Source organism: Lepus europaeus, chromosome 14 (genome assembly GCF_033115175.1).
Source record: "Lepus europaeus isolate LE1 chromosome 14, mLepTim1.pri, whole genome shotgun sequence".
NCBI lineage: Eukaryota > Metazoa > Chordata > Mammalia > Lagomorpha > Leporidae > Lepus > Lepus europaeus.
The window spans coordinates 21,164,224-21,177,301 of NC_084840.1; the positions used below are offsets into that span (position 1 = coordinate 21,164,224).

At 45.3% G+C, this 13,078-nt stretch overlaps 1 protein-coding gene across 7 annotated transcripts in view; it reads left to right on the plus strand.

The window, feature by feature from the left end:
* The window catches only part of SRGAP2 (SLIT-ROBO Rho GTPase activating protein 2), a 279,652-nt gene that overhangs the window by 105,267 nt on the left and 161,307 nt on the right, over positions 1–13,078 (plus strand). For all 7 annotated transcript variants that reach the window (XM_062210229.1, XM_062210230.1, XM_062210231.1 and 4 more), the window contains exon 3: positions 3,230–3,422. In XM_062210229.1, the coding sequence (XP_062066213.1) occupies positions 3,230–3,422 (193 nt within the window). The remainder of the gene's footprint in view (positions 1–3,229; positions 3,423–13,078) is intronic.

The window sequence follows — 13,078 nt, forward strand, 5'->3', positions numbered from 1 at the left end:
TACTGTTAGAACTTGTGGGACTTTGTCTGCCCCTCTTTTTATGGTAGGGGTAGGTGTCATCCAGTCAAGCATGTTCTTTTCTGTACCCTTGGTTAATGAGATTATTGAGGCAAAGAATTAGGACTTTCAGAGGGGTCTCCATAGTCCCCTGTAATCTGCTCCTGATTGAGCGCCTCAAGATCACTTTGAACGCCCTCTGTGCTCTCAGTCTCCTCCACCTAACGGCCACCAGTCCCAGCTTTTCGTTAATACAAGAAAGGGAAAAGATGCCTCTAGGAACAGTCTCAACAAGGCCTGTTGCCTTTAAGAGATCCAGAAATGCCTGGTAAGAACCAGATGCCTGACATGACCTCTGCAGATCTTTTCTCCCCAACACCCTTGTAATCAGACTCCAAAAAACACAGAACAAGAGAGCTTTGATGAGTGATGAGGTAGGCGGCTTTTCTGCTCAGCCTTCTGTCTGCTTGAAACAATCTGTGGTGCTCAGTTTCAGTTCAGGTGAGGTCATCGCAGGGCTGGTTGGCGTTGGTGGTTGGCAGAGGGGGAGGCATGGGGATGGAGAGGTTAGAACTGCAATGGCAGATCCCCTAAGATCACTCAGCGAGGACAAGATACTTATGCTACATACTGATATCCATAACAGAAGCAAACAAAAAAAGATGGGGATAGATTGTGGACCCCTAAGTACCTCAAGGCAAAACTCAATGCACTATTTTCCCATCTCCTTGTAACTTCACGGAAGGAATGGTTGCAACCTTCAGCATTGTACTCCTGATCCGGAATTTGCCTCTGTTTCATCTCTCTGTCTGATGAAAACTTTGGTCTCCTCCCCCACCCCGCCTTGCATTACATACAGCTAGGAAGTGTTGTTACACTTGTACTGTTTGGGAATCCATCTGGAGCGTGGCTAGCGACAGGGGTAATATAGGTACTCTTTGTCCCTGCCACATCTTAATGCACTTCGAGCCAAGCATGCATGCCGGGGAAGGAGATTCAAAACACACTGCCCATTCCGACTGAGATGGCGTTTGGGACCTGACTTCATACCGCGGCCCTTTGCTGAGCTGCAAAGCAGTCTGGCATTGGCATGCTGCTTCCCGCGAACACCAAGTCTCTTGTCAATAACAAGTGCAGGGCTGTGCGGGAGGCAGGTCCGATTGCACCTGGAGCCCCATTGCTGCAGCTGCAGAGGGGCGGAGGGGGTTAGCTCTGTGCAAGCGTTCTGGCCGGCCCAGACACAGCAGAGTCTCTGACGCATCCGTGAGGATAAGGTAGCAGAGATACTGTGTGAAACAATGTCTTTCCAAGTCAGCTTCTTGAAGATAGATTTACATTCTGTGATATTGGAAACTATGAAATCTGAGTGACAGTGACACTAGCCTAGTGACACCTAGAAGTCCTGGGGCTTGTTTATTTTGGGGTTTCTACCATTGACATTGGGCAGATCTCCCTCTGCCTCCATTTTAATGTCCAGACCTTCACCCTACTTCATGAAGATACTGAAAAACATTTTGAAATTATAAGAGAAAGTATAATAAGTAGGAGCTTAGGCTACAAAATCAGTCTTCTGAGTTTGAGGTCTAGTTCTACCACTTAATAGCTTGACTTCTTCAAGACTCAGAGTTTTGGGGGCCAACATCATGGTGCAGTGGGTTAATAAGCTGCTGCTTGCAACTCCAGCATCTCATTCTCTTTTAAAGATTTATTTATGGGGCTGGCACTGTGGCACAGTGGGTTAACGCCCTGGCCTGAAGCGCCGACATCCCATGTGGGCACTGGTTCGAGACCCGGCTGCTCCACTTCAGATCCAGCTCTCTACTTTGGCCTGCGAAAGCAGTAGAAGATGGCCCAAATCCTTGGGCCCCTGCACCCGCGTGGGAGACCCGGAAGAAGCTCCTGGCTTCTGGCTTCGGATTGGAGCAGCTCCGACCATTGCAGCCAACTGGGGAGTAAACCATCGGATGGAAGACCTCTCTCTCTGTCTGCCTCTCTTCTCTCTGTGTAACTCTGACTTGCAAATAAATAAATAAATCTTTTTTAAAAATGAAAATTTATTTATTGGAGAGGCAGAGGCAGAGAGAGAGAGAGACAAGTTTTATATCTGCCAGTTCACTCCCCAAATGGCTGCAGTGGCAGGAGCTGGGCTGATCTGAAGCCAGTATCCAGGAGCCTCTTCCGGGTCTCCCGCGTGGGTGCAGGGGCCTAAGCACTTAGGCCATCCTCCACTGCTTTCCCAGGCCATAGCAGAGAGCTGATGGGAAGTGGAGCAGCTGGGACTAGAACCAGCACCCGTATGGGATGCTGGCACTGCAGGCGGCTGCTTTACCCACTACATCACAGTACCAGCCCCTCTAGCATCTCATATTCAAGTGCCAATTCAAGTCCTGGCTGCTCTGTTTCTGATCCTGCTAATGCACGTGGGAAGGCTGTGGAAGATGGCACTCTCACCCATGTGGGAGAACTGGATGGAATTCCTGGCTCTTGGCTTGAGCCTGGCCCAGCCCTGCCTATTGCAGCCATTTGGGGAGTGAACCAGCAGGTGGGAGATCTCTGTCCCTCTCTCTCTTTGACACTCTTTCAAATGAATTTTTTTTTTTAAAGGGATTCAATGTTTTCATGTTTAATTAGGGATAAAGTAGTATGTACCTCTTAGGGTGGTTAGGAGAGAAATTTTTTTGGCTTTCTGTTGGAAGAGAGCCCAAATTCTGACACAGAGCCAGAAACACAGTAAATTGTTCAATAAATGATACTTTTGAGTATTATTAGGTGGAATAAGTAGCTTCTCCTAAATGATTTGGCAGATATGTGATTTACAATGTTCTTTAATGGTCCGGAAAGCATTGTTGGAGGTTTTTGGAGGTGACTCATGTCCTACAGCCACTAAAGACTATAAGCTTTGCTCTCCTCTCCTCTCCTCTCCTCTCCTCTCCTCTCCTCTCCTCTCCTCTCCTCTCCTCTCTTCTATTCCCTCCCTCCCTCCCCCTCCCTCCCTTCCTTCCTCTCTCTCACCCTCCCTCTCTCTCTCTCTTTCCTTTTCTCTTCTCTTCTCTTCTCTTCTCTTCTCTTCTCTTCTCTTCTCTTCTCTTCTCTTCTCTTCTCTTCTCTTCTCTTCTTTCTTGTTTTTAGATTCTCCAGGGACCTGAGAATAAGGAAATTGAAGGTAAACATGTTGGCATGTTTGGTGTTTATTTAGGACTGACCATTGACTGTCTCCTGGTTTTTGTTGCAGAGATCCGTGCTCAGCTCACAGAGCAGATGAAATGCCTGGACCAACAGTGTGAGCTCCGGGTGCAGCTGCTGCAGGACCTCCAGGACTTCTTCCGGAAGAAGGCCGAGATTGAGATGGACTACTCCCGGAACCTGGAGAAGCTGGCTGAGCGCTTTCTGGCTAAGACCCGCAGCACCAAGGACCAGCAGTTCAAGTAGGGGCTCTGTGGTTGTCGTTCTTAGAGACCTTGGGGTCTGGGATGCGTCACTTAGATCCAGTTGAATTCATGAGCCAGTGGCTTCAAATTGATTGAAAGCCTCAAGAACTCCTTTTTCAGATCAGTCTTATGTGCAGCTCAAAGATCAGAATACATGGTGACCCGTGCTAATAGTAACGACAGACAGTTTGATAGCTCTGTGTGTCGGGAATAGTTCTGAGGGCTTTATGTAGGTGCTAACTTTCTTAAACTCCACAACAGACTCCATGTGTTGGTTATTATTATCCCTAATTTACAGATGAGAAAACTGAGGCTTAAAAGGAACTTAAACCAGAGTCATACACATATGCAATCCCTGGTGAAGCTAGAATTCAAACCCCAACAATCTGGCTCCAGTTTCTGCACTCTTAACCATTTTATCAAACTGTCTTTAACCAGGAGAAATGAATGGTGTTGTAGTCATACATCTAAATCCCTTCCTAGCTAGGCAGCTGCTAAGATCTGTTCTTTCTGTATTTATCATATTTTATTCAACTGGCCCCTTTGCTGTCATTCCCGTTGTTGTGGCCAGGTTGGGACAAAATTAGTATCTCAGGTTCTTGCCTTTTACTTAGAGAAGAATTCTAAGCACAGGCACACACAGCATGCAGCATGGTAAGGTTTATTTAGAAAGTGAGAAGAGTACACAGGCCCATGAGGAATTCATTTAGGAAGAGTGGGCCAGGAAAGGTAAAAAGGGGAATTTCATACCCTGCTCTACTTGTCCTGGGTCCACGAGGTAAGGAGAGAGAAAGAAGATAGCGCCCTCCCCTTCTCCCAGGGTTCTTACTAGCTTTAAAAAGAGGAGAGGTTACATGGTACTGCCCCGGAGTCCCAGGTAAGGGGAGGTGCATCTTTTTTTTTTTTTTTTTTTTTAAGATTTTGTTTATTTACTTGAAAGAGTTACAGAGAGGCAGAGGCAAAGAGAGAGAGAGAGATGCAAGTCTTCCATCTGCTAGTTCACTCCCCAAATGGCCAGAACTCAGCTAATCCAAAGCCAGGAGCTGGGAGCTTCTTCTGGGTCTCCCACATGGGTGCAGGGTCCCAAGCACTTGGGCCACCTTCTATTGCTTTCCCAGGCCATAGCAGAGAGCTGGATAGGAGGTGGAGCAGCCGGGACTTGAACTGATGCCCATATGGGATGCCGGCACTGCAGATGGCCGTTTTATCCACTACACCTCAGTGCCGGTCCAGGGAGGTACATCTTGGAGAGGGGTCATCTGATGGATGATAGGATTACATAGGGGTGGGGAAGGTGTGGCCTGCAGCTCATGAACTTAATCTGTCTCGCTGACTTTTCCCATTTCACCATTGCCCTAGTTTAGATCATCATCTTTTGCTTGAATGATTGCAGTTCTTACTATATCATCTATAGCAGAGGTTTTCAACTCTGGCTTTGTGTTAGAATTCCCTAGAGAACTTTTTTAAAATATTGAAATCTGGGCCACACTCCAGACCAATTAAATGAGAATTTCTCGGAATGAGCCCTGAGTAACAGGACAGTGTAAAATCTTCCCAACTGCTGCTGATGAACAGGAAACATTGAGGCCCACAGTCAGTCTATAGCTTCTCCCCATTCCTGTCTGCATGGTCCACTATGTTCAGATTGGAGATCAGGCATCTCTCTATGCAGAACTTTGAGTAGTTTCCATCGGTTATGTTATTGATACTCAGGGTGTGTTGTCTCCCAGTTTTAGCATCATCTGCAATGTTATAAATGCACTCTCAGGCCCTATCCCAGACCTACCATAGCCAGATCCCCATGTGATTTGTGTACATGTTGAAATTTGAAAAGTGCTTCTATATTCACCAAGATGCACACTTCTTGGCTTAGTCTTCAAGCCCTTCTAGCATACCTGGCCTTGACCAGCTTTCCAATGTTATTTTTTGTTTCTGTTCCACCTCACCTTAGCCAAATAGAACATTCACTCTAGTAGGCTGTGGCCATCATGTTATTTGAATTTCTGTGCCTAATCTTCACATCTCTGCATGTCGAAGCCATATCTGTGTTATAGGGCCCATCTCGTATGTTTGCTCTTCCAAGAAGAAAGGCCCATCTCATATGCTCTCCCTTCTAGAAGAAAGAAGGCCCTTCAGCTTCTGAATTCTTACAACATTTTATTTGGTCTTCTCTTAGGGCATTCAGCATTGTTTGACTTATCTTCCCTTATATTATGTTTGTCTGAGTCATCTTTTAGTGTCCCCCAGTGCCTAGCTTAATAGGTGGTATATAGTAGTTACTGATTAAATGTTGTAGATTGGGTAAAGGAATGAGTGAATTTAAGAATTAATACCAAAAATATCTTATTTTATCCTATTTTCTGGTTTTGTTTATTGCTCTAAAAATGGTGTGCAAATTGTCCTTTACATGCCAACTCAGAGCAATGTCTGGAGGTTAGGAATGAGAATGTCGTCCTGCTAACACTCAACACAAGCCAGCAGGAGGATTTCCTCCCAAGGTTTTCTCCCTCAGAGTCCCTTATCTTTCCCAAGTTCTATTCTTTTCTGATAAGAGAATCATCTGATAATAAAATGTTATTTTAGTGTGTGATAAATGAAGACTGGAGGGAGGAATCATTTACATTAGAAAATGATTCAAAGTTGGATTTGTTCTGTTAGTAAGCTCCCCTTAAGTTTAAAATAACATTTGAGTTTTAGTACTATATCATATTCTCAGCTTAAGGACATATTTATTACGAATTAAGGTACAGATATGTTAGTCTCCTAAGTCATCTGAATGGTTCTGATTAAAATCACATGCAAGGAACACTCTTTTCTTCAAGGCTGGAAGAATTTATTTCCCTTCTGGTAAAGCTGGTACCTGCTGTCATTTTCTTTTCAATAACCAGTGAATATTTATTGGACCAACTTTGTGCTCAGTTGAATAAGGTGTTGGAATACACAAGTGAAGTTTATTGTGTGTATCCACAGGGGGGTCATATCTGGTTGGGGAGAAGAGTTTTTGAATACAGGAAACTGTAGAGGATAAAGCAGTAGTAAACTCATTAAGAGATCATTGGTGTTCTCTAGAGCATTGTTCTGATAAGAGGTCAGAAATAGGTAAAGGATCAAGAATACTCATGAGCGTTTTCATGAAGTAAGAGGGACTTAGATTAAATTTCAAAGGTAGATTTGTGAAGAAGGGAGAACAGTATGTACAAGTGGGAGGGTGAAGGATGTTTGGTGGTAAGATGGTATGGGGGCTAGTGTGGGACCCAGCTTCATTAAACAGGTTCTAGGGCAGGAGTTTGGTGCATCAGTTTTGGTACAGCATCCCGTAGTGCAGCACTAGGATACAGGTCTCTGTTCCATTCCTGACTCCAGCTTCCTGCTAATGTGTACCCTAGGATGCAGCAGATGATGGCTCAGGTAATTGAATCCCTACCACCCACATGGGAGACCTCTCTCTCTCTCTCTCTCTCTCTCTCTCTCTCTCTTTTTCTTTCTCTTTGCCTCTCAAATAAAATTTTAAAAAGGGAGAGAAGATGCTTATGCATTCATCCAACTAATACCCATTGTGTATCCCTTGACCTCTTTTCATTGGGTCTTGAATATAGCAGGGAACAAGTACTGTCTCTTCCACATGGCACTTAAAATAGAACAAGGAAGTAAACATTGGGCGAATCACACAATTAGATCTGTATATTAAGTTGGAGTCAGTGCTGTGGAGGGAAAGTACACAGTGGTACATGAACGTAGAAGAGGGGACTTCTCCACTTCTTCTGCTGTCATATCATGGCTGCTTTATTCCACTAGTGTGCTGTCTGATCTTATCCTGAGTAACAATCTACTTACTGAACAAACCCCTTTTTAAATATCTGCTGAGTCTGAGTCTTTAAAATGTGCTCTGGGTTGATTCCTATGGGGACTAAGATAAGCTCTGGGATTTCTGGTAAGCAGGGAAAAGAGGCATATAAATTATATAATGTGAAAAGGGCTTTAATAGAAATGTGAGAACATAGATTTTTTTTTTTTAAGATTTATTTATTCATTTGAAAGGCAGAGTTACAGAGAGGCAGAGGCAGAGAGAGAGAGAGAGGTCTTTCTTCCACTGGTTCACTCCCTGAGTGGCCACAACAGCTGGAGCTAGGCTGATCCAAAGCCAGGAGCCAGGAGCTTCTTCTGGTTCTCCCACAAGGGTGCAGAGCCCCAAGGACGTGTGCCATCTGCTGCTTTCCCAGACTATAGCAGAGAGCTGGATCAGAAGTGGAGCAGCAGAACTCGAGTTAGCATCCATATGGGATACCAACACTGCAGGCGGCAGCTTTACCTCCACAGCACTGTACCCAAGAACATAGATATTTTTTAAAGTAGTAGACAGTGGGGCCGGCATTGTGGCGCAGCAGGTTAAGCCACGGCACGCAGCACTGGCATCCCATATGGGTGCCAATTCCAGTCCTGGCTGCTTCACTTCCAATCCAGCTGCCTGCTAATGTGCTTGGGAAAGCAGTGGAAGATGGCCCACGTGCTTGGGCCCCTGAACCCACGTGGGAGGCCCAGAAGAGGCTCCTGTCTTCAGCCTGGCCAGCCACAGCTGTTGTGGTCATTTGGGGAGTGAACCAGTGTATGAAAGATCTCTCTATCTCTTCCTCTCTCTTTGCAATTCTACCCTTCAAATGAATAAATAATTTTTTTTAAGTAGTAGCAGTTATGGTCACATAAGTAGAATGAACCCAAATGATGGCTCCTTGACACCTAATAGAGAAATCAGATTTGATGTGGTAGTGTGATAGTCAGCCCTCTGGGTTCTTGTATGGTAAGAGAGACAGGAAGAAAAGTGTGGTGAAAGAATGAATATTTATGCTAGAGAAGGCCAACCTGGAGAGTTTTAGGGATTATCTACACACAGTGTCATAGCAAAAAAAAATTTAAAAAATGATTGATGGAGAGGAAGGCATGTATTCAAGAAGTATTTAAGAAACTAGACAGGACGAAATAACTTGACTGAGTAATGAACCATAATAATCAAAAGTCATCTAGTGTCTGTAATCTGTTGACCTGGAAGAATTGTGGCTCCTGTAATAGATATGGGATTGTTGAGGGAAGATCTGTTTTGGATGGTGATCCTACTTTGGACAAGTTGGGTTTATGGCCATGGGAGGCCTGCAAACATCCAGGTGGAGCTGTACTGCTGAGGTAGGACGGTTTGGGAATAGCTGGAGGAATCTTCGGTATAAAAGTGATTGTGGGGGCTGGCACTGTGGCATGGCCAGGATGCCCTGGCCTGAAGTGCCAGCATCCCATGTGGGCACCAGTTCAAGTCCAGGCTGCTCCAGTTCCGATCCAGCTCTCTGCTGTGGCCTGGGAAGGCAGTGGAGGATGGCCCATGTGCTTGGGCCCCTGCACCCGTGCGGGAGACCCAGAGGAGGCTGCTAGCTCCTGGCTTCGAATCGGCGCAGCTCTGGCCATTGCGGCCGGTTGGGGAGTGAGTGAGCCATCAAATGGAGGACCTCTCTCCTCTCTGTGTATCTCCGACTTTCAAATGAATAGTAGGTAAATCTTTAAAAAAATTAATTGTGGAATATAAGAAAATATATGAACTCAGGAAAACAAAAGAGAACAAAATCCAAGCTCAAGGCTTAGGGGACATCCAGTGTTAGAGGATAGTGAAAGTTACTACTAGGAGAGTAATGAAGTTACCTAAAGTGAGAAAGGTTTTTTTTGTTTTGTTTTTAATAAGATTTTTTTGTTTCAAGATCTTCCATCTTCCCATTCACTCCCCAAATGTTTACAGTAGCCAAGTCTGGACCAGGCTGAAACCAGAAGCTAGGAACTCCAGCCTGGTATCCCACATGGGTGGCAGGAACCCAAGCACTTGGGTCTTCAGCTGCCTTCCCAGGTGCATTAACAGGGAGCTGGATTGGAAGTGGAACAGCCAGAGCTTGAACCTGCACTCCAATATAAGATATCAGCATTTCAGGGGATGGCTTAACCTACTGTTCCATAATGCTAACTCTAAGAGAGACTTTTTTTAAGGCAGTTAAAAGGATAAAAGTTACGTTAGGATAGTGTTGTTTCATGGACTAGAAGTGTTTGTAGTAGATCTTTAAAAGTTAATCCCAGCAGTTTCTTATTGATACTTTCTCATGTATAAAGCATTGTGAGAGATGCAAAGATGACTAAAATGAGTCCCAGCCCCAGGGATTTTCAATCATTTAGAGTTTGGAGTTAGAAATTACTATTTTTCTATAGTTCAAAAATGCTCACATAGTGGCAGTTTCATGTGGTACCACCTAATAGAAGAGACAAGACATAAACTTTTTTTTTTTTTTTTTTTTTTGACAGGCAGAGTGGACAGTGAGAGAGAGAGACAGAGAGAAAGGTCTTCCTTTTCCATTTGTTCACCCTCCAATGGCCGCCGCGGTAGCGCGCTGCGGCCGGCGCACCGCGCTGTTCCGATGGCAGGAGCCAGGTGCTTCTCCTGGTCTCCCATGGGGTGCAGGACCCAAACACTTGGGCCATCCTCCACTGCACTCCCTGGCCACAGCAGAGAGCTGGCCTGGAAGAGGGGCAACCGGGACAGGATCGGTGCCCTGACCGGGACTAGAACCCGGTGTGCCAGCGCCGCAAGGCGGAGGATTAGCCTGTTGAGCCACGGCGCCGGCCGAGACATAAACTTTTGTATGTAAGTTACTCCTTAAAATGTTTGTAGAAGTTAGATGGTGAAATGTCTAACTACAGTTTTAGCTGGGTCCTATTATAAGTATTTACATGTAAAATTTTGAATCATATTCACATGTTGTATTTTCAGCATTTTGTACCTTATTTTCATTTTTCTTTTCTTTGCGATTGAACTCATACCTTGCCTGCTTAAGTCGAATGAGCATCTGAAGATTCAACATCGTTCATGATTTATACCCACGTCTTATTAATACTGTGATGAGACCCTGCTTTTCAACACAATATTGGCCACAGCATTTTCCACTCATTTCTGTATTACAAAAGTCAACCAACTATTCAAATGTTTGCACAACACAAGCATTGCTACACGGAGACAGCCATGCTGCTGAAGCAGGCCGTAACACTGGGCCAAGCTTCAAAGACCAACATTTTGGCTCAGGAAGGGCATTTCAGGCATGTCTGATTTGGTCAAGATGAAGGGTTGGCTCTGTGAAAGGCCCCAGATATTAATGGTTTAAGCAAGATAGAGGTTGATTCCTTTCTCATGTAATAGCCTGGGTGTTAACCATCCAGGGCTGTGTCAAGCTCTTGATGCCACCCCTAGAATGTTGTCTGTATGACCCAAAATGTTCACTGCCACCATGTCCCCATTCCAGCCATTGGACAAACAATAGAGTGAGGGGCAGGTACACATTCTTTAAAGGAACAGTCTACAAGTGGCACATAGATCTCTTCAGCTCTTATCCTGCTGTCCAAAATGTACTTACATGGTTACACTGAACTGCAGGGGAGGCTGGAAAATGTGGTTATTATTCTGGTTGATTAGAAAGCAGAGTTCTCATTAATGTAGAGGGGAAACCTAATGGGACACAACCAATAGCATCTGCCACATTATCCATGTGTGTATTTGTCTGAATGCCCATGACTACCTAGCCATACAAAGAGCCACACAGGTGCACCAAGATGCGAGATTTCTTCTGGTTGGGGAACTGGACCAGGCTTTATGCAGATGAATTTCATTGAATGGGAAATGGAAAAGTAAAAGTTCCCACTCTAGGCCAGTGCCACGGCTCACTAGGCTAATCCTGCGCCTGCGGCGCCGACACCCTGGGTTCTAGTCGCGGTTGGGGCGCCGGTCCTGTCCTGGTTGCTCCTCTTCCAGGCCAGCTCTCTGCTGTGGCCAGGGAGTGCAGTGGAGGATGGCCCAAGTGCTTGGGCCCTGCACCCGCATGGGAAACCAGGAGAAGCACCTGGCTCCTGGCTTTGGATCAGTGCGGTGCACCGGCCGCAGTGCGCCGGCCACAGCGGCCATTGTGGGGTGAACAAATGGAAAAGGAAGACCTTTCTCTCTGCCTCTCTCTCTCTCACTGTCCACTCTTCCTGTCAAAAAAAAAAAAAAAAGTTCCCACTCTAGGTACTGGTCCTATAAGCTTAGTACACTAGAGACATTGTGGGAGTTACAGAAGGAGAGAATAAAAAGATATGGGAAGAATCCTTGGGTTCAGAGAGAACAGAGTAAAGACACAGAAGTGAGAAAAACAAGACTGGTGGATAACTTGACTGTTTTGCTGAAGAACAGGAATTATAGATGTGATAGTAAATAACCTGGAAGCATTGGTAGGAACCAGATTACAGAGGTTTATGGATGTCAAGTGACAGTTTGGGCTTTATTCTGAAAGCATGTTACAGCCATTGAATATTTTTGAGCAAGGAACATAATTATGACCATGCTTTGGAAAGGTAGCTATGGCAACAATGCATACTATCAGTTGGAGCAAGGAGGAGGGCCTGTTAAGAATGGATGGCAGTAAAGTGGTGAGGTTAATGTGGGTTGAAACTGAAGCTATGCCCTTGGAAATAGAAAAGATGGGGCCAAATGTAAAGGCGAGAATAAACTGAAGTCAAAGAAGCAGAGACAGAGAAAGGGTTCTTGGAGTCCTGGGTCCCTAGAGCAACAATTGTACTGTACTTTCATTCAGCCACTTAACTGTTGCCTCAATTTTGCTGACTCTAGGACTGGTCCTAGAATAGTTCATTCTCTGCCCAGAGCATCTCAGCGGGCACTCATCACCTCCCCCGGAGCTGTAGCAGCTGTTGGCCCAGCAATGCCATGAATTTGTCTCCCTGAGTTGCCAAGAGAGCAGCTGCCAGCAGCAGCTCTGGGCAGACACGTCTCAGGGACATTGACACTGTTCAACTTGGGATAGGGCAGGTTGGCCAAGGCCAAAGGCAGTCTACGTAAATTCATCCTGCTGTTTTCCAAACTAGTTTCTTACCCTGGCTGGATTTCAGCTGCTCATATTGGGCTACGTTGGGTATTTTGTTACAGTTTTAAGTGATTGCATTTAGGGACAATTGCTGCCGAGCTGCTTTGTTCATCTTCTCTTGGACAGCCTCTTTCTCTGGAAGCCATTACCTTGTCACTCTTTGGCTTTGCTTCCTATTCTGCTTTGCTCCTGCTCACCTTTTGTCCTCTCCCACACTGTGCTCAGTGCAAACATCCTCATTAAAGCCCACACAGCTCTGACTCCTTAGCAGTCTGACCTCAGGGTCCCATCCCTTTCCTGCACTTTCTCCTCCTCCAGAGAAAGAGCGAGAGATGCCGCAGATAGAGCTGAAGCGATTATTTCACTCCGTCATATTCTGCTGTGTTTAAAATGGTTAATATGGCTTCCTCTGTCCCTGTGACTTTTGGAGGATTCTGTTAATGTCAGCTTGGTTTAAGAGGGGAGATAAAATATTATATGAGGGTAGGAAGCCTCCCTGGGAAGATGTTCTTGCGTTTTCTTTGGCTCCTTGAAGAGTCTAAATGTATTCCTATTAGTTGCCTAGCCTTTGATTGTCTCTTTTAAGTGGAGTCTGTGTTAATATTGCCCAGCAGGGCTCTAATTGATAATCTGTCAGCTGTTTTTCTTCTACGTAGACTTGCTGTGAATTACCTTTCAGTCGTAGCTCACTTGGTTTTGATCTCCTACTTTTAATAGCTCATTTCT